Genomic DNA, 22,033 nt, shown 5'->3' with positions numbered 1-22,033 from the left:
ATGGGGTTGGAGAACAGGGGAAAGGAGAGGTGGGGAAAGAGGAGAGAGGAGGAAAGGAACAGGGAGTGGAGGCAGAGGGTATGAGAACGGGAAAGGAGAGGTGGGGAAAGAGGAGAGCGGAGGAAAGGAACAGGGAGTGGAGGCAGAGGGTAGGAGAACAGGGGAAAGGAGAGGTGGGGAAAGAGGAGAGAGGAGGAAAGGAACAGGGAGTGGAGGCAGAGGGTAGGAGAACAAGGGAAAAGAGAGATGGGGAAAGAAACAGGGAGTGGAGGCAGAGGGTATGAGAACGGGAAAGGAGAGGTGGGGAAAGAGGAGAGCGGAGGAAAGGAACAGGGAGTGGAGGCAGAGGGTAGGAGAACAGGGGAAAGGAGAGGTGGGGAAAGAGGAGAGAGGAGGAAAGGAACAGGGAGTGGAGGCAGAGGGTAGGAGAACAGGGGAAAGGAGGGGGAGGAAAGAGGAGAGCGGAGGAAAGGAACAGGGAGTGGAGGCAGAGGGTAGGAGAACAGGGGAAAGGAGAGGTGGGGAAAGAGGAGAGCAGAGGAAAGGAACAGGGAGTAGAGGCAGAGGGTAGGAGAACAGGGGAAAGGAGGGGGAGGAAAGAGGAGGAAAGGAACAGGGAGTGGAGGCAGAGGGTAGGAGAACAAGGGAAAAGAGAGGTGGGGAGAGAGGAGGAAAGGAACAGGGAATGGAGGCAGAGGGTAGGAGAACAGGGGAAAAGAGAGGTGGGGAGAGAGGAGGAAAGGAACAGGGAATGGAGGCAGAGGGTAGGAGAACAGGGGGGAGGAAAGAGGAGGAAAGGAACAGGGAGTGGAGGCAGAGGGTAGGAGAACAGGGGAAAGGAGGGGGAGGAAAGAGGAGGGGAGAAGAGCGGATGAAAGGGGGGGGGGGGTGGTCTGTAAAGATTCCACTGCTGGAATGGTCTGGAAGGTATACAGGCAGACAGGAAGTGAGGGGGGAAGTGGAAATGGCTCCCTGTCTCATTGTGAACCTCAGTAGAAGGATTACTTCCTATAGCAAAGAGACTGGACTCAAGCTGTGTCTAACCTGAAGGCTAACTCAGGGCTAACTCCATTTATCCTGAATGAAGTGTCTGAGCCATGAAGACCAATGAAATCAGATACCCTCCCTTTCGCAAAGATTGTGTCATTATCCCCTTCACTTGAGGAAGACAATTGGTTAAATATTATATTAATAAAATGTTGTTTTGTGTGTAAATATATATCTTTTTTTAACACCTATCACGACACATTTAGTAATGATAGTACTGTATGTTTTTTGTGCAATTGTATTTTGAAATTTGCGAAAGGCAACCAACTATAGACATAATCCATAGATGGCAGTTCACATTCAAGTGAAGACGGGCAGTTGTTGCTAGTGTATGTAGCCTCTGTCGAGTCCCCAACAACTGGATGTTCTGGTTTTCAGGGGAAATGGAAAGAGAGCCTGTAGCGCGACTTCCGCTTTCAGACATTATTAACAGCACGACACCCCATCTTAACACCCCCTCCACATTTACTGGATTGGTTGAAAGGTGCAGAAAAGGACAGTTTATTTTCTTCTTGTCAAGACCAGTATGTAGGGGATCTAGTTTCAGGTGTTTCTTTATGCCTGCTATGTTAGGTTACCATGAGTGTAACAGTCAAATTGCCAGGGTTAGAGGTTCCAAAACCCTACTATAGATTATATGTCTATGGCCGCAACGCAACAAGCTGTTCTACAGATAGAAGGTGCTCGTGGATTGATGAGCACACAAAAGCACAACAAAAGTAGCATTAACGATAAGTAATAAAATAAAGATGGCACTTCTAAAAGCCTATTTCACACCATAGCCTGCTGAATTTGCAAGATAGCTTTTTAATTTCATTTCGATTTCGGCACAAATAAAAATGTGGCACTGATTCCCCCATAGATTGATGTTTCAGCATTGACTCAATGAAGTGTTTGGCACTCGACTAGTCATGTGCGACATGCATGCGCAGTAACCAGCCTGCAAGAGTTAGCGGCAGGCGGACGAGCAATATCCACCGTAGTAGTACGAGCCTGATCTGGAATGTGAAGCTAACTGAAGTAGGCTAGCTTTATAAAAGCCTGATTTGGAATGTGAAGCTAACGGAAGCTGGCTAGCGTTATAAAAGCCTGATCTGGAATGTGAAGCTAACTGAAGTAGGCTAGCGTTATAAAAGCCTGATCTGGAATGTGAAGCTAACTTAAGTAGGCTAGCTTTATAAAAGCCTGATCTGGAATGTGAAGCTAACTTAAGTAGGCTAGCTTTATAAAAGCCTGATCTGGAATGTGAAGCTAACTGAACCTGGCTAAATCCAGCTTGCTTCGTAGTATACAACTCAGGAGGGGATATGATATAAGGGAAGATATGAAGGAAGATCAGCGGTCGTGGAAGAAAGGAAAAAAGGTTTCACAACTTTTGGGACACAAACTCTCAGCCTCCCAGCTTCATCTGTGACCTCTAACCTCTGGCCTGAACAGAGGCAGTCAGCGTCAACACACAGGAAACATTTTTGATTTACAAACAAACAAATATTAAAGGCTCTTTTCTGGGAAGTGAAAGAGGCATGGCTCATCATGATATTTCTCAATATGCTTTACATATGCTTTAGTTGGGTTTCTACTGAGCTCTAATGCTGGAATAAGAGGAAAAGAGACGAGGGTCAAGGGGTGGGAAGAGAAAGTAGGCGCCACCATTACAGACCAATCAGTCTCTGGTAAAGCCGTTGAGTGACACTGCTCTGGCCTATCAGAACTGCCCAAGTGTCCATGATAACAGACCACTGTAATTCGTCATTTGCAGAGTGCAGTTGCCCCTCCCTCTTCCCAATAGTAAGGCTCGTCGGTCACTGGGGGAAAAGAGAATACTGTTCTCCTGTCATATTTACATGTAACTGAATTATTCTACCATAGTCATGTACATTCCTATTATTTCCATTGTTGTAGTAAGTTTTTCAGTTTCAACTGCCCACCCCCTTCTGTCTCTTCATCTAGCTAGCCACCCTTCTTTCCTCTCTCTTTTTTTACCCCTCCTCTCTCTCCCTCTGTCCCACTGCCCCCCCAGTAGCCTACAGGACCTCTTGCTGGTGGTGTGCTGGGGGTTGAGGAAGGCTCGGACATCAGCGAACATCAGTCTCTTTACCCCTCCTTTACTCTTCCTTTCTATCTCCCCAATCCCCCCTCTCTCTCCTTCCCCTCCTCTCTCTCTCTCTCTCTCTCTCTCTCTCTCTCTCTCTCTCTCTCTCTACAGTAGCCTACAGGACCTCTTGCTGGTGGTGTGCTGGGGGTTGAGGAAGGCTCGGACAGCCTCAGCGAACACCTCTTTGATCCCATCCTGGTTGAGGGCGGAACACTCCAGGTAGCGGGCGGCTTGGATCTGACGGGCCAGTCCCGCCCCCTGGTGATGAGTGACAGGAGATTGGCTCTGCTCCTTCAGCTTGCGCTGGGTCTCCTCGTCGTTACGCAGGTCGCTCTTAGTGCCTACCAGGAGGACAGGCACACCGGGGCAGTGGTGGGACACCTGTGGGTGCACACACATACATGTGTAAACACACAGACATTTACACACAAGCATGCACACACACACACACACACAACAAGATGTAATAAACCCACAGACAAACACACACACATTGACCTCTGGGTGCCACTTGTGCTTGACGTTCTCATAGGAAGCGGGGCTGGAGATGGAGAAGCAGATGATGAAGATGTTGGTCTGAGGGTAGGACAGGGTCCTCAGGCGGTCGTACTCCTCCTGACCCGCCGTGTCCCACAGGTTCAGACTGATGGAGCGCCCGTCTACTGTCACCTAAAACACACACAGGGGTAAGACACACACACACAGGGGTAAGAACACACACACAGGTGTACGACACACACACAGGGGTAAGAACACACACACAGGGGTAAGACACAAACACACAGGGGTAAGAACACACACACACACAGAAACACAGGGGTAAGAACACACACACAGAAACACAGGGGTAAGAACACACACAGGGGTAAGACACAAACACACAAGGGTAAGAACACACACACACAGAAACACAGGGGTAAGAACACACACACAGAAACACAGGTGTAAGAACACACACACAGGGACGTAAACGCATACACAGGGGTAAGAACACACACACACAGAAACACAGGGGTAAGAACACACACACAGGGGTAAGAACACACACACAGGGGTAAGAACACACACACAGGGGTAAGAAAACACACACAGAAACACAGGGGTAAGGACATACACACAGGGGTAAGAACACACACAGGGGTAAGAACACACACACAGAAACACAGGGGTAAGAACACACACACACAGAAACACAGGGGTAAGAACACACACACACAGAAACACAGGGGTAAGAACACACACACACAGAAACACAGGGGTAAGAACACACACACACAGAAACACAGGGGTAAGAACACACACACACAGAAACACAGGGGTAAGAACACACACACACAGAAACACAGGGGTAAGAACACACACACAGAAACACAGGGGTAAGAACACACACACAGAAACACAGGGGTAAGAACACGCACACAGGGGTAAGAACACACACACAGAAACACAGGGGTAAGAACACACACACAGGGGTAAGAACACACACACAGAAACACAGGGGTAAGAAAACACACACACAAACACAGGGGTAAGAACACACACACAGAAACACAGGGGTAAGAACACACACACAGGGGTAAGAAAACACACACAGAAACACAGGGGTAAGAACACACACACAGAAACACAGGGGTAAGAACACACACACAGAAACACAGGGGTAAGAACACACACACAGGGGTAAGAACACACACACAGAAACACAGGGGTAAGAACACACACACAGAAACACAGGGGTAAGAACACACACACAGAAACACAGGGGTAAGAACACACACACACAGGGGTAAGAACACACACACAGAAACACAGGGGTAAGAACACACACACACAGGGGTAAGAACACACACACAGAAACACAGGGGTAAGAACACACACACACAGGGACGTAAACGCATACACAGGGGTAAGAACACACACACAGAAACACAGGGGTAAACACACATACACACAGAAACACAGGGGTAAGAACACACACAGGGGTAAGAACATACACACAGGGGTAAGAACACACACACACACACACACACAGGGGTAAGAACACACACACACACAGGGGTAAGAACACACACACAGAAACACAGGGGTAAGAACACAAAACACAAACACAGGGGTAAGAATACGCACACAGGGGTAAGAACACACACACAGAAACACAGGGGTAAGAACACACACACAGAAACACAGGGGTAAGAACACACACAGAGAAACACAGGGGTAAGACACACACACACACAGGGGTAAGAACACACACACAGGGGTAAGAACAGACAGGTGTATGATACATACACAGGGACATAAATGCACACACAGGGAAGTAAAAACAAACACAGGGAAGTAAATAGACACACACACATGGAACACTCACATGTAAGCAGGTATAAATATACACACCCACACATGTAATAACACATACATACACAAACAAACACATACACAGTACCTGGCTGCTATAATTGTCAAACACGGTGGGTATATATTCCTTAGGGAAGGCTCCGGTTGTGTAGGAGATGAGCAGACAGGTCTTCCCTACAGCACCGTCGCCCACCACTACACACTTAATGCTCTGCATGCCTGCTGTGCTGCCGACCCTTCAACTCTCACCTCTCACCCCTCAGCAACCTGATGGAACACACAGACATACCACACACTTAGGTCCCATTCTATTTCGGTTCTTTCACCCTTCCCCTAGCCCAGTGTTTCCCAATCCTGGTCGACATTGTGCACCTCTTAGGGTTCCCAGTACCAGGATTGGGAAACACTACTCTAGCCCCTACTAGCTGATTTCATTTGCATAGAGAGATTTGCATAGGAAGATTGGATGGGTGAAAGTACTGTATCGTGGGGGGTTACAGATCATACTTATATACCTACGTATCAGTAAACAGCTGAGGGTTAGAGGACTGTAAAGGAACCAGACATGAAGGGACGGTTTTCCCAGACACAGATTAAGCCTTGTCCTGGACTAAAAAGCACTTTCAATAGAGATTCTTTATTGAGCATGTTTTTTAGTCCAGGACAAAGCGGAAACAGACACCAAAGGAGACAAGAGAGAAAGAGACAGATAGAGATAGAGTCATGGAATTTAGTATTATTGCTACTATTCTTATTGTTGTAGCTGTTGTTTTCATAATTGTTATGTGTATCACTTCGCTTTGGAGACATTGACATTGTCAGTCATGCTACTAAAGCATATTGAATTTGAATTTAAATATGAAAGAGATTAGAGATACAGACAGACAGACAGACAGACAGACAGACAGACAGACAGACAGACAGACAGACAGACAGACAGACAGACAGACAGACAGACAGACAGACAGACAGACAGACAGACAGACAGACAGACAGACAGACAGAGACCAAGACAGACAAACAGACAGAGAGATAGTGAGAGAAAGAGAACAGACACAAAAGAGAGACAGGAACAGACAGAGAGACAGACACAGTGAGACAGAGAGACAGACAGACAGAGAGATAGTGAGAGAAAGAGAACAGACATAAAGAGAGACAGGAACAGACAGAGAGATAGAGAGAGACTGAGACAGAGAGACAGGAACAGACAGAGATATAGAGAAAGAGAACAGACACAAAGAGAGACAGAAACAGACTGAGAGACAGAGAGATAGAGAGAGACTGAGACAGATAGACAGAGAGACAGACACAGTGAGACAGACAGACAGAGATATAGAGAAAGAGAACAGACACAAAGAGAGACAGGAACAGACTGAGAGACAGAGAGATAGAGAGAGACTGAGACAGAGAGACAGACACAGTGAGACAGAGAGACAGACAGAGAGATAGTGAGAGAAAGAGAACAGACATAAAGAGAGACAGGAACAGACAGAGAGATAGAGAGAGACTGAGACAGAGAGACAGAGAGACAGACACAGTGAGACAGACAGACAGAGATATAGAGAAAGAGAACAGACACAAAGAGAGACAGAAACAGACTGAGAGACAGAGAGATAGAGACTGAGACAGAGAGACAGACACAGTGAGACAGAGAGAGAAATAGACAGAGACCAAGACAGACAGAGAGAGAAAGAGAACAGACACAAAGAGAGACAGACACAGACCGAGAGAGACAGACGGAGAGACAGAGTGTGTTTATAGAAATGAAGAGTACACAAGGAAACGGGATCCAAACAAAACAGAGATGTTATCCTGGGTTCAGCCAATGGCCTTCAGCTCTATGGATCACACAAACACACATACTGAGCAACATCCTACCATAGAGAGCAAACGTATAAAATAGAATGATTTACTTTACATGAGATACAGACTCATGTCTATCTCTCTCTTGTTATGTCTGTATGTTTCTGTCTCTATCTACCTCTTTCCTCATCTCTCTCTCGCTCTCCTTCTCTATCTCTGTCTTTTTCTCTCACCCCCTCATCTCTCTCTCTCTCTCTCTCTCTCTCTCTCTGTCCAGATGTTTAGATAAAGTGACTCCACCCAGACTCCAGGGAAACAGGCAGTGAGCCCCACCTCCACTTGGGGTGTGACCCACTGAGGTCACTGTAGCCTGCAGACCAATCAGAACAGCCTTTATGGCTGGGGTTTCATGCCTGTCAATCACTATCCACTAGGTGGGACCCTGGCCCACTGGTCTTCTGCCAGTCATGTGGAGAAGGATTACGTTTCCCCATAATGCTGATCTAAGGTCAGTTCTGCAATTTTCCCACTAATTGGTTGCATCCCAAATGTCACCTATTCCCTATACAGTGCACTACTTTTGACCAGAGCCCTGTGAGCTTTTTTACTATGCGGCCCTAACTCATCAAAAGTATTCACCCCCTTGGTGTTTTTCCTATTTTGTTGCATTACAACCTGTAATTTAAATTGATTTTTATTTGGATTTCATGTAATGGACATACACAAAATAGTCCAAATTGGTGAAGTGAAATGAAAAAAATTACTTAAAAAAATGTATTAACGAAAAAGGGGTGCGTGCATATGTATTCACCCCTTTGCTATGAAGTCCTTAAATAAGATCTGGTGCAACCAATTACCTTCAGAAGTCACAGAATTAGTTAGATTACACACAGGTGGACTTTATTTAAGTGTCACATGATCTGCCACATGATCTCAGTATATATACACCTGTTCTGAAAGGCCCCAGACTCTGCAACAGCACTAAGCAAGGGGCACCACCAAGCAAGCGGCACTATGAAGACAAAGGAGCTCTCCGAACAGGTCAGGGACAAAGTTGTGGAGAAGTACAGATCAGGATTGGGTTATAAAAAATATCCCACGGAGCACCATTAAATCCATTATTCAAAAATGGAAAGAATATGGCACCACAACTAACCTGCCAAGAGAGGGCCGCCCACCAAAACTCACGGACCAGGCAAGGAGGGCATTAATCAGAGAGACATCAAAGAGACCAAAGATAACCCTGAAGGAGCTGCAAAGCTCCACAACTAAGATTGGAGTATCTGTCCATAGGACCACTTTAAGCCGTACACTCCACAGAGCTGGGCTTTATGGAAGAGTGTCCAGAAAAAAATAAGCAAACACTTTTGTGTTCGCCAAAAGGCATGTGGGAGACTTCCCAAACATATGGAAGAAGGTACGCATATGGAAGAAGGTACGCATTCCCACCGACGTGTTCGGTGGGAATGCTAGTCACATGCTAGTCACATGCTAATGTAAAAAGCTGGTTTTTGATATAAATATGAACTTGATTGAACAAAACATGCATGTATTGTATAACATAATGTCCTAGGATTGTCATCTGATGAAGATCATCAAAGGTTAGTGCTGCATTTAGCTATGGTTTGGGTTTATGTGACATTATATGCTAGCTTGAAAAATGGGTGTCTGATTATTTCTGGCTGGGTACTCTGCTGACATAATCTAATGTTTTGCTTTCGTTGTAAAGCCTTTTTGAAATCGGACAGTGTGGTTAGATTAACGAGAGTCTTGTCTTTAAAATGGTGTAAAATAGTAATATGTTTGAGAAATTGAAGTAATAACATTTCTAAGGTATTTGAATATCGCGCCACGGGATTACACTGGCTGTTGAGTAGGTACCTAGCCCATAGAGGTTAACAAAATAGAGAAATAAACCGTCTCTCTCAGATCAGGGCGTGACATCCAGCATTGTAGAACATCCTGCTGGTCATCACTCATATCAACACCATTATCCCAGAAACCCTAGACCCGCTTCAATTTGCATATCGCCCCAATAGATACACAGACTCCACACTGCCCTTTCCCACCTGGACAAAAGGAACACCTATGTGAGAATGCTATTCATTAACTACAGCGCAGCGTTCAACACCATAGGACCCTGGGACTTAACACCTCCCTCTGCAACTGGATCCTGGACTTCCTGACGGGTCGCCCCCAGGTGGTAAGGGTAGGTAACAACACATCCGTCACGTTAATCCTCAACACGAGCCCCTCAGGGTTGCGTGCTCAGTCCCCTCCTGGCATGACTCCAAAACCATCATTAAGTTTGCAGATGACACAACAGTGGTAGGCCTGATCACCGACAACAATGGGACAGCCTTTAGGGAGGAGGTCAGAGACCTGGTCATGTGGTGCCAGGACAATAACCTCTCCGTCAACGTGACCAAGGAGATGATTGTGGACTACAGGAAAAAGAGGACAGCCACATTCTCATCGACGTGGCTGTAGTAGAGCAGGTTGTGAGCTTCAAGTTCCTTGGTGTCCACATCAACAAGGCACTACAGAGGGTAGTGCGTACAGCCCAGTACATCACTGCGGCCAAGCTTCCTGCCATCCAGGACCTCTATACCAGGCGGTGTCAGAGGAAGGCCCTAAAAATTGTCCAAAACTCCAGCCATCCTAGTCATAGACTGTTCTCTCTGCTGCATGGAAAGCGGTACAGCTTCTACCCTGACTCCTGAACAGCTAATCAAAGGGCAACCCAGACTATTTGCATTGCCACCCCATCTTTTACGCTGCTGCTACTTTCTGTTTATTATCAATGCATAGTCACTTTAACTCTAACTACATGTACATATTACCTCAATTACCTCGATTAACCGGTGCCCCCGCACATTGACTCTGTACCGGTACCCTCTGTATATAGCCTCGCTATTATTATTTTACTGCTGCTATTTAATTATTTGTTACTTTTATTCAATTGTTTCTACTTACCTATTTGTTACTTAACACTTTTTTTCTTAAAACTGCTTTATTGGTTAAGGGCTTGTAAGTAAGCATTTCACCTGTTGTATTAGCCGCATGTGACAATAAAAGTTTGATTAACTGACATGGGCTAGGTGATCTGGACATTTCTGACAAGTTATAAATAGCTGTCTAAGGTATGCAACGGCTAACATGACAAGCACTAATTTCAAATTACACCTTGTGCTCTACTATTACAACTGTCAAGAGTAAGTTTAAAGTCCCTCCCGACCCCACAGATTGAGAACAACTGATCTAAAGTACGGTTTTGTGACAAAAATATACTCTACATGACCAAAAGTATGTAGACACCTGCTCATCCAACAACTCATTTCAACATCATGGGCATTAGTATTAGAGGTCGACCGACTAATCGGAATGGCCAATTAATTCGGGCCGATTTTAAGTTTTCATAACAATCGGTAATCATTTTTTTTTGGCCACCGATTCGCCGATTTTTTTTTAAATTTATTTATTTTTTAATTTATTTATATATATATATATATATATAGAAACGGGGGTTAACTGCCTTGTTCAGGGGGGATTCGTTTCTGCAACCTTCGGTTACCAGTCCAACGCTCTAACCACCTGCCTTACATTGCACTCCACAAGGATTAACAGGCTGACTACCTGTAACGCGAGGGCAGCAAGAAGCAAAGGTAAGTTGCTAGCTAGCATTAGACTTATAAAAAACTATCAATCTTAACATAATCACTAGTTAACTACACATGGTTGATGATATTACTAGTTTATCTAACGTGTCCTGCGTTGCATATGATCAATGCGGTGCCTGTTAATTTTCATTGAATCACAGCCTACTTCGACAAACGGGTGTTGATTTAACAAGCGCATTTGCGAAAAAAGTACTGTCGTTGCACCAATGTACTTAACCATAAACATCAATGCCTAACAGGAATATTTAGACTTAGTCACCCGTTAGATAAAATACGGAATGGTTCCGTATGTCACTGAGCGGTGGTAGGCAGCAGCAGGCTCGTAAGCATTCATTCAAACAGCCCTTCGCTGTGCTTCAAGCATTGCGCTGTTTATGACTTCAACCTGGGTGGGTATAATTTGTGGAACGTTCCAACAGGAATCTATTCCAAAAACTTCGTAAATAACAAGGTTTCCAAAAAACAACGCATACAAAGTTGTATAGCGGCAGAATAAGATACCGGGTAGGGAGTGGTCTATTTCATAGCGTTTTTCACTCATCACGTTTATTCCGAAAAATGTCTGTCCCCACATGTCTGTTTGCCTATGGACAAACATTAAGAATAAACTACGTGATGAGTTGATGCCTATTCGGCAGCTAGTTAGCTAGGTTTGTATGCGTTGCTACTTTGTATGCGTTGTTGGTTGGCAACCTTTTACTTTACGTTTTTTGGAACAGATTCCTGTTGGAACGTTCCACAAATTATACCCACCCCTTCAAGCCTATCAACTCCCAAGATTAGGCTGGTGTAACCGATGTGAAATGGCTAGCTAGTTAGCCGGGTGCACGCTAATAGCGTTTCAAACGTCACTCGCTCTGAGACTTGGAGTAGTTTTTTCCCTTCCTCTGCATGGGTAACGCTGCTTCGAGGGTGGCTGTTGTCGATGTGTTCCTGGTTTGAGCCCAGGTAGGAGCGAGGAGAGGGACGGAAGCTATACTGTTACACTGGCAATACTAAAGTGCCTATAAGAACATCCAATAGTCAAAGGTTTTTGAAATACAAATTGTATAGAGAGAAATAGTCCTATAATAACTACAACCTAAAACTTCTTACCTGGGAATATTGAAGACTCATGTTAAAAGGAACCACTAGCTTTCATATGTTCCCATGTTCTGAGCAAGGCCCTTAAACATTAGCTTTCTTACATGGCACATATTGCACTTTTACTTTCTTCTCCAACACTTTGTTTTGCATTATTTAAAGCAAATTGAACATGTTTCATTATTTATTTGAGGCTAAATTGATTTTATTGATGTATTATATTAAGTGAAAATAAGTGTTCATTCAGTATTGTTTTAAGTGTCATTATAAAATTAAAATAATCGGCAGATTAATCGCTATCGGCTTTTTTGGTCCTGCAATAATCGGTATCGGTGTTGAAAAATCATAATCGTCGACCTCTAATTAGTATGGAATTGGTCCCCCTTTTGCTCCTATAACAGCCTCCACTCTTCTGGGAAGGCTTTCCACTAGATGTTGGAACATTGCTGCGGGGACTTGCTGCGAGCATTAGTGAGCTCGGGCACTGACATTGGGCAATTAGGCATGGCTTGCAGTCGGCGTTCCAATTCATCCCAAAGGTGTTCGATAAGGTTGACGTCAGGGCTCTGTGCAGGCCAGTCAAGTTCTTCCACATCGATCTCGACAAACCATTTCTGTATCGACCTCGCTTTGTGCATGGGGCATTGTCAAGCTGAAACAGGAAAGAGCCTTCCCCAAACTGTTGCCACAAAGATGGAAGCACAGAATCATCTAGAATGTCATTGTATGCTGTAGCAATAAGATTTCCCTTCACTGGAACTAAGGGGCCTAGCCCGAAGCATGAAAAACAGTCACAAACCATTATTCCTCCTCCACCAAACTTCACAGTTGGCACTCTGCATTCGGACAGGTAGCGTTGTCCTGGCATCCGCCAAAACAAGATCAGTCTGTCGGACTGCCATGTGGTGAAGCGTGATTCATCACTCCAGAGAACACGTTTCCACTGCTCTAGAGTCCAATTGCGTTTTTTTGTAGGACTAGAACAACATTTCTGGAATGTAAAATAATGATATTATCCAGTTTACAAGCTTTTAAAATAATCATTTTCGCTCCCTGTTCTGTGTCTGTCTCCTTGTCTGTTTTTGGTTCTGTTTTCTTGAACCGGTTCAAACCATTACGCCTAACAATATAATTAATTAAATGTCAATCAATCAAGAAGTTTCAGATTCTTACAATCAACATTGAACATTTTACAGAAAACAATAGAGATTATAATTCTCAAAATGAAATGTAAAGGTTTTGAAAATCAGGTTAAAAATTATGTTTTTACTATTTTGTTAATTTAGTATTCAAATACCATTTGTACAATGAATCTGTAATGTTAAAAATGATCACTACTGTGCGGTTCTCCCTTTATTACAACTTTTTCACAACATTTCGCTAGTGACAAATTTGGTGGGGTGGTATGGAAATATTTCAAATACAGTGTGTGAGTAATATATATGTCTACCTGACATATGTTGGAAGACATGTGCTCTGAAAGTTTGGGAAAAATAGGATATAAATTAGAAAAAAAATCTACCCCCAATGTGCACTACTTCTGTAGAATGACCCATATAAGGAATAGGGTGCCATGTTAAAGAAGCTCACTCAGAAGCTCACACACCCTCCTCACCGCAGATTACAACTTCATCGAAAGAGGGAGATGAAAGGAGAAGTAAGACAGGACGTTACTTTACCACTCCACTTCCTCCCTTACATGCTGACCACACTGCCCGCGTTGGGTGCGCGAGCGTTACAAAATAAATGTACACATACATATTATTCAATCATTTCATCCAAACTGTTCGCGCGCGTCAATGTGCGTCTGCATAGCCAGGCGCTAAATAGAACTTGGTTCTATTTTTTATGCTTGAGGTGCTGCAAGTCCCGCCTCTCCAATCTCCTCATTAGTTTTTAGGAGCATATAACCACATGGGTGATTGAAAGCTGAACTGAGGTCCAGACTCCAGCCCAGTTGGTGGTGGTAATGCACCTTAAAGTTGGTTGCCAACTGCCATATAAAGTCCAAAGAAGGAGAAGAAGATGAGAAAGAAGACTGAAGGAGGAGACTAGAATCTGGATTAATTGCCGGAGTAGAAGACCTTGTGCATTTCAGGTAAAATAACAAAGCAATGTTTATATCCCAGGACAAATTAGCTAGCAACAGCAAGCTAGCTAAATGGCCATGAATGTTTCATGCGTTTTGAACTGTCCCCAAATTAACATAAACTCAGCAAAAAAAGAAACGTCCCTTTTTCAGGACCCTGTCTTTCAAAGAAAATTTGTAACAATCCAAATAACTTCACAGATCTTCATTGGAAAGGGTTTAAACACTGTTTCCCATGCTTGTTCAATGAACCATGAACAATTAATGAACATGCACCTGTGGAACGGTTGTTAAGACACTAACAGCTTACAGGCGGTAGGCAATTAAGGTCACAGTTATGAAAACTTAGGACACTAAAGAGGCCTTTCTACTGACTCTGAAAAACACCAAAAGAAAGATGACCAGGGTCCCTGCTCATCTGCATGAACGTACCTTAGGCATGCTGCAAGGAGGCATGAGGACTGCAGATGTGGCCAGGGCAATAAATTGCAATGTCCGTACTGTGAGACGCCTAAGACAGCGTTACAGGGAGACAGGACGGACAGCTGAACGTCCTTGCAGTGGCAGACCATGTGTAACAACACCTGCACAGGATCGGTACATCCGAACATCACACCTGCGGGACAGGTACAGGAGGGCAACAAACTGCCGGAGTTACACCAGGAACACACAATCCCTCCATCAGTGCTCAGACTGCTCGCAATAGGCTGAGAGAGGCTGGACTAAGGGCTTGTAGTCCTGTTATAAGGAAGGTCCTCACCAGACATCACCGGCAACAACGTCGCCGATGGGCACAGACCCACCGTCGCTGGACCAGACAGGACTGGCAAAAAGTGTACTTCACTGACGAGTTGCGGTTTTGTCTCACCAGGGGTGATGGTCAGGTTCGCGTTTATCGTCGAAGGAATGAGCATTACACCGAGGCCTGTACTCTGGAGCGGGATCGATTTGGAGGTGGAGGGTCCGTCATGGTCTGGGGCGGTGTGTCACAGCATCATCGGACTGAAATTGTTGTCATTGCAGGCAATCTCAACGCTGTGATTTACAGGGAAGACATCCTCCTCCCTCATGTTTTACACTTCCTGCAGGCTCATCCTGACATGACCCTCCAGCATGATAATGCCACCAGCCATACTGCTCGTTCTGTGCGTGATTTCCTGTAAGACAGGAATGTCAGTGTTCTGCCATGGCCAGCAAAGAACCTGGATCTCAATCCCTTTAAGCTCGTCTGGGACCTGTTGGATCGGAGGGTGAGGGCCAGGGCCATTCCCCCCAGAAATGTCCGGGAACTTGCAGGTGCCTTGGTGGAAGAGTGGGGTAACATCTCACAGCAAGAACTGGCAAATCTGGTGCAGTCCATGAGGAGGAGATGCACTGCAATACTTAATGCAGCTGGTGGCCACACCAGATACTGACTGTTACTTTGATTTTGACCCCCCCCCCCGCTTTGTTCAGGGACACATTATTCAATTTCTGTTAGTCACATGTCTGTGGAACTTGTTCAGTTTATGTCTCAAATGTTGAATCTTATGTTCATACAAATATTTATACATGTTAAGTTTGCTGAAAATGAACGCAGTTGACAGTGAGAGGACGTTTATTTTCATGCTCAGTTTAGGTTGTTCAGAGTTTGTTTTGATATTTCAACCTGTGTTTCCTGATCGCGTCTGGTGTGGATGGACAAAATCAACACGGACACGATGATGCATGTGGATGCACGTTACTACCTGGTCTAGTCAGCATGCTGACCACACTGCCTGTGATGGGTGCGTGAGCGATGCAAAATAAATGTTATTCTGTCATGCCCTGATCTGTTTCACCTGTCCTTGTGCTTGTCTCCACCCCCTTCCCCATTATCCCCTGGGTATTTATACCTGTGTTTTCTGTCTGTCTGTTTTCCAGTTCATCTTGTTTGTTCAAGCCTACCAGCGTTTTGTCTCAGCTCCTGTTTTCCCTAGTCTCTCTTTTTCTCGTCCTCCTGGTTTTTGACTCTTGCCTGACCCTGAGCCTGCCTGCCGTCCTGTACCTTTGCTCCACCTCTGGATTATCAACCCCTGACTGCCTTGATCTGTCGTTTGCCTGCCCCTGTTGTTACAATAAACTTTGTTACTTCACACAGTCTGCATTTGGGTCTTACCTTGATTCCTGATATTATTCAATAATTTCATCCAAACTGCAAGTCCTGGCTTTCCCATCTCCTCACTGGTTTTTAGGAGCATATACCCACGTGGGTGATTGAAAGCAAATCTGAGGTCCACACTCCAAACCAGTTGGTGCTGGAAATGCATCTTAAAGTTGGTTGCCAACCGCCATGTAAAGTCCACAGAAGAAGAACAAGAAAAAGAAGAAGAACAAGACTGAAGGAGGAGATATTACTAGAAACAAACTATGTTTCCCCTTTTGTCTGTGGATTAATTGTCGGAGTAGAGAACACACGATTTGTGTGCTCGATATTATACAACTGTCAGTAACGGGTGGGGCTGAAATAGCCGAATCCACTAATTTGAAGGGGTGTCCACATACTTTTGTATTTATAGTGTAGTTAGTTCAGAGTTCATTTTGATATTTCAACCTGCGTGTCTTGATCACGTCTGGTGTGGATGGACAAAATCAACATGCATGCAATGGCGCACAAGGACCCACGCTCGTACCTTATCTAGTCAGCATGTTACACACTTTAACAGTCCCCAGCAGCACTACGCTACAGTCAGAGTGAGAGAGGGAAGGAAGGAGAGACAGAGAGATAGAGAGGATGCAGAGTGGAAAGAAGAGAGAAACAGAGGAGAATGAACATTCAGAGAGAGAGACACACAGCACTTTAGACTGGATATGAAAGTTACAGATTGTTCTTTTAAGGGCTGAACTGAAAGGCTTGTATTCACAGCAGCAACATATAACAAGCAGCGACAAAGGATGCATCCCAAATGGCACCCTAATATAGTGCCTATGGGTCCTGGTCAAAAATAGTGCAATATAAATGGAATAAGGTAGAGACAGCGTGATGGTGGTATGCCTGTTAATGCTCACTTTTAAAGAACACGAGTCCAGGCACTTTCACTTTGGTGTGTACTCAGTTTGGTGTATAATTGTGTGTGTGTGTGTGTGTGTGTGCGAGTGCGTGTGTGTGTGTGTGTGTGTGTGTGTGTGTGTGTGTGTGTGTGTGTGTGTGTGTAGTTCACAGCATTTACAAGCAAGGCCCCAGGAGAGTGAACTAGTGGTGTGAGAAAGTGAAACAGGAAGGGCTAGATGTCCTGAGGGACAGGCCTAGTTGGGTCGGTTGTCAGAGTCTACTCTATGAGCTGTGGGTTATCACGACAGCAATATGGTCATTTAGCAACCCTTTACTCATCCAAAGTGACTAGCGGTTAAAGGGGAAATCCGGTATTCGAAAAACAACAATGGCTACAGTTGAAGTCAGAAGTTTACATACACCTTAGCCAAATACATTTAAACTCAGTTGAACAATTCCTGACATTTAATTCTAGTAAAAATGCCCTGTCTTAGGTCAGTTAGGATCACCACTATATTTTAAGAATGTGAAATGTTAGAATAATAGTAGAGAATGATTTATTTCAGCTTTTATTTCTTTCATCACATTCCCAGTGGATCAGAAGGTTACATACACTCAATTAGTATTTGGTAGCATTGCCTTTACATTGTTTAACTTGGGTCAAACGTTTCGGGTAGCCTTCCACAAGCTTCCCACAATAAGTTGGGTGAATTTTGGCCCATTCCTCCTGACAGAGCTGGTGTAACTGAGTCAGGTTTGTAGACCTCCTTGCTTGCACACGCTTTTTCAGTTCTGCCCACAAATTATCTATAGGATTGAGGTCAGGGCGTTGTGATGGCCACTCCAATACCTTGACTTGGTTGTCCTTAAGCCATTTTGCCACAACTTTGGAAGTATGCTTGGGGTCATTGTCCATTTGGAAGACCCATTTGCGACCAAGCCTTAACTTCCTGACTGAAGTCTTGAGATGTTGCTTCAATATATCCACATAATTTTCCATCCTCATGATGCCATCTATTTTGTGAAGTGCACCAGTCCCTCCTGCAGCAAAGCACCCCCACAACATGATGCTGCCACCCCCGTGCATCACGTTTGGGATGGTGTTCTTCGGCTTTCAAGCCTCCCCCTTTTTCCTCCAAACATAACGGTGGTCATTATGGCCAAACAGTTCTATTTTTGTTTCATCAGACCAGAGAAAATGTCTCCAAAAAGTACGATCTTTGTCCCCGTGTGCAGTTGCAAACTGTGGTCTGGCTTTTTTATGGAGGTTTTGGAGCAGTGGCTTCTTCCTTGCTGAGCGCCCTTTCAGGTTATGTCGATATAGGACTCGTTTTACTGTGGATATAGATACTTTTGTACCTGTTTCCTCCAGCATCTTCACAAGGTCCGTTGCTGTTGTTCTGGGATTGAGTTGCACTTTCGCACCAAAGTACATTAATCTCTAGGAGACAACGCGTCTCTTTCCTGAGCGGTATGACGGCTGCATGGTCCCATGGTGTTTATACTTGCATATTATTGTTTGTACAGATGAACGTGGTACCTCCAGGTGTATTGAAATTGCTCCCAAGGATGTACCCGACTTGTGGAGGTCCACATTTTTTTTCTGAGGTCTTGGCTGATTTCTTTTGATTTTCCCATGATGTCAAGTAAAGAGGCACTGAGTTTGAAGTTAGGCCTTGAAATACATCCACAGGTACATTGACTCAAATTAATTGACTCAAATTATGTCAATTAGCCTATCAGAAGCTTCTAAAGCCATGACATCATTTTCTGGAATTTTCCAAGCTGTTTAAAGGCACAGTCAACTTAGTGTATGTAAACTTCTGACCCACTGGAATTGTGATACAGCGAATTATAAGTTAAATAATCTGTCTGAAAACAATTGTTGGAAAAATGACTTGTGTCATGCACAAAGTAGATGTCCTAAGCGACTTGCCAAAACTATAGTTTGTTAACAAGAAATTTGTGAAGTGGTTGAAAAACTAGTTTTAATGACTCCAACCTAAGTGTATATAAACGTCCGACTTCAACTGTATATACAATGGTTATATATGATTTAAGTATGTACTTTATCTTGTATATGGCCCAGGCAGACATCAACTAGTTGGTGTGTATATGTTATAAGTGTGTTATAATGTGTTATGAACACCTCTTGGTGGCTGTTAAAATCATTGAGGACTGAGCTGTCAGACAACCAGCTGTCCAAACACAGAACTCAATATTCCCTTCTTCCTTTCCTCCTTTCCTCCCTCCTTACCCCCCTCATTCCCTCACTCCTTCCTTCCCCACAAAAGGTTTCAGGTATCGAACCACACCTAACTGTCCGAGTAGAGAAAACACTAGTAAAGTATGAAAATACCACCACCACCATACTGAAATAGCAGGTATGTCCTCCTGTATATCTCCCTGTATTATTGGAGTATACAGATAGAATATATATTGGAGGGTGGGTGGGGCAAGGAAAATTATTTATGGACATTTTGGTGGAAAGTCAGGCATTTCACTATCAATTCTATTTCTACATAACATGAAACCATCAAACTGTGTGATTGTCTGAGTAACTATTCTATGAATGATTTCACATCTGTTTCTGGTGATAGGAGATGATACAGATGATTGAAAACCACACACACACACACACACACACACACACACACACACACACACACACACACACAACCATACAGAACACCCCTAAACAACTGAGTGTGGAAGACTTGTCAACATTCTTAGGGAGTAGTTGGCCCCTCGATGAAGTACTTATGAGTAAAACACAATAACCTATAATCCCATGGCATAGACAAATAATAACATACCCTCGAAACTCGTCATTAAGCTCGAGACCCTGGGTCTCGACCCCGCCCTGTGCAACTAGGTCCTGGACTTCCTGACGGGCCGTCCCCAGGTGGTGAGGGTAGGTAACAACATCTCCACCCCGCTGATCCTCAAACACTGGGTTCCCCACAAGGGTGCGTTCTCAGCCCTCTCCTGTACTCCCTGTTCACCCACGACTGCGTGGCCATGCACGCCTCCATCTCAATCATCAAGTTTGCAGACGACACTACAGTGGTAGGCTTGAATACCAACAACGACGAGACGGCCTACAGGGAGGAGATGAGGGCCCTCGGAGTGTTTTGTCAGGAAAATAACCTCACACTCAATGTCAACAAAACAAAGGAGATGATCGTGGACTTCAGGAAACAGCAGAGGGAGCAGCCCCCTATCTACATTGACGGGACAGTCGTGGAGAGGGTGGAAAGTTTTTAGTTTCTCGGCGTACACATCACGGACAAACTGAAATGGTCCACCCACATAGACAGCATGGTGAAGAAGGCACAGCAGCGCCTCTTCAACCTCAGGAGGCTGAAGAAATTCGGCTTGTCACCAAAAAGACTCACAAACTTTTACAGATGCACAATCGAGAGCATCCTGTCGGGCTGTATCACCGCCTGGTACGGCAGCTGCTCCGCCCATAACCGTAAGGCTCTAGTGAGGTCTGCACAACGCATCACCGGGTGCAAACTACCTGCCCTCCAGGATACCTACACCACCTGATGTCACAGGAAGGCCAAAAAGATCATCAAGGACAACAACTACCTGAGAAGGCAAGGTCAGTACAGGTGCATCAAAGCGGGGACCGAGAGACTGAAAAACAGCTTCTATCTCAAGGCCATCAGACTGTTAAACAGCCATCACTAACACTGAGTGGCTGCTGCCAACATACTGACTCAACAACAGCCACTTTAATAATGGAAAAATTGATGTAATCAATTTATCACTAGCCACTTTATATATATAATGTTTACATACCCTACATTACTCATCTCATATGTATATACTGTATTCTATACCATCAACTGCATCAACTGTGATGGCCGTTCGGCCATCACTCATTTATATATGTATATGTACATATTCGTATTCATTCCTTTACACTTGTGTGTATAAGGTAGTTGTTGTGAAATTGTTAGGTTAGATTACTTGTTAGATATTACTGCATGGTCGGAACTAGAAGCATAAGCATTTCGCTACACTTGCATTAACATCTGCTAACCATGTATGTGACAAATACATTTGATTTGATTTTAAATGACAACGGAGAGGCTCCAGACAGAAAGCTGGACATCTCGGAGTCAAACCCTGTAGAGATTATGGGAAGCCAGACAAAGTTTGTTGTAGAATAACTCGCAGCATTAGGCTACGCTACACAGTTTAAAAGTTCTAGCAGTCCCAGCCTGTTGATTTCCGATGCGGTATAAAGTGTAAGGAGTCTTGGGTCAAAAACTCACCTAACATAGTCCTTCCTCCTCTCCTTCTCTGTGGCAGAATTGGTCGGACGGATCTTCGTTGTCTTGTGTTGTCAGTCGGGCGGGCGGGGTTGCGTTATGAAGGAAGTCGGTTCATTTGCGGAGAGGAGAGGAAGTGTATGAAACGGCTTTGGTGAAGTTTGAGGAAGTTTATTTGTTGGCGAATAGCCGCTGAGCTGAGGATGCGACTCTGACCGAGAACCATAGCTACAGTAGCCTAAGCCTACAATTGTTTTGTACATCCTAATAAAAGTTATCATAAAGATTATATTTTGTAGGTAATTGCTCACACAATATATATATATATATATATATATATATATAACGAATTCGTTAAATACCATCTTTATGCATTTATAGCAGTTTTGCTCATTGTTATCCACAAAGAAAACAACATAAATAAAGTGTGTGTTCATTATAGTTAAATAGGATAGACATAGGCCCCTACATTTAACAGATAAAATGTATGTTTATAGGCCTTCTAGAGGGGTTAAGTACAGGAAGAGGTTTTGACGTTTGAGTTTAGTTACAGTTCGGATAGAAAAAAGAACTCCAGAATGAAGT

At 44.3% G+C, this 22,033-nt stretch overlaps 1 protein-coding gene across 2 annotated transcripts; it reads right to left on the bottom strand.

Moving 5' to 3' along the window:
- Positions 1-1,271: 1,271 nt before the first annotated feature.
- LOC115155008 (rho-related GTP-binding protein RhoG) lies at positions 1,272-21,622 on the bottom strand. 2 transcript variants are annotated; one of them, XM_029701786.1, is made up of 4 exons: positions 21,452-21,622; positions 5,586-5,764; positions 3,635-3,811; positions 1,272-3,523 (listed from the first exon to the last, which is right to left on the bottom strand). In XM_029701786.1, exons 2-4 carry the CDS (start codon positions 5,712-5,714, stop codon positions 3,248-3,250), a joined length of 582 nt encoding a protein of 193 aa, XP_029557646.1. In that variant the 5' UTR covers positions 5,715-5,764; positions 21,452-21,622; the 3' UTR covers positions 1,272-3,247. The 2 variants fall into 2 exon arrangements, with proteins under 2 accessions (XP_029557646.1, XP_029557647.1); XM_029701787.1 differs by having other exon boundaries at positions 3,641-3,811; positions 21,452-21,612.
- Between the last annotated feature and the right edge of the window lie 411 nt (positions 21,623-22,033).

This window comes from Salmo trutta, chromosome 19 (assembly GCF_901001165.1).
Source record: "Salmo trutta chromosome 19, fSalTru1.1, whole genome shotgun sequence".
In the NCBI taxonomy this organism is placed as follows: Eukaryota; Metazoa; Chordata; class Actinopteri; order Salmoniformes; family Salmonidae; genus Salmo; species Salmo trutta.
The sequence above is the reverse complement of the archived record's forward strand: the minus strand, read 5'-3'. Positions and strand labels throughout refer to the sequence as shown.

Bases quoted from the DNA above. Each gene is read 5' to 3' on its own strand.
- LOC115155008 (XM_029701786.1), bottom strand. From the start codon at position 5,714: ATGCAGAGCATTAAGTGTGTAGTGGTGGGCGACGGTGCTGTAGGGAAG. The intron at 3,812-5,585 runs GTACTGTGTATG...TGTGTGTTTTAG, and splicing joins TTGACAATTATAGCAGCCAG to GTGACAGTAGACGGGCGCTC. The intron at 3,524-3,634 runs GTGTGTGTGTTT...GTGCACCCACAG, and splicing joins AGTGGCACCCAGAGGTCAAT to GTGTCCCACCACTGCCCCGG.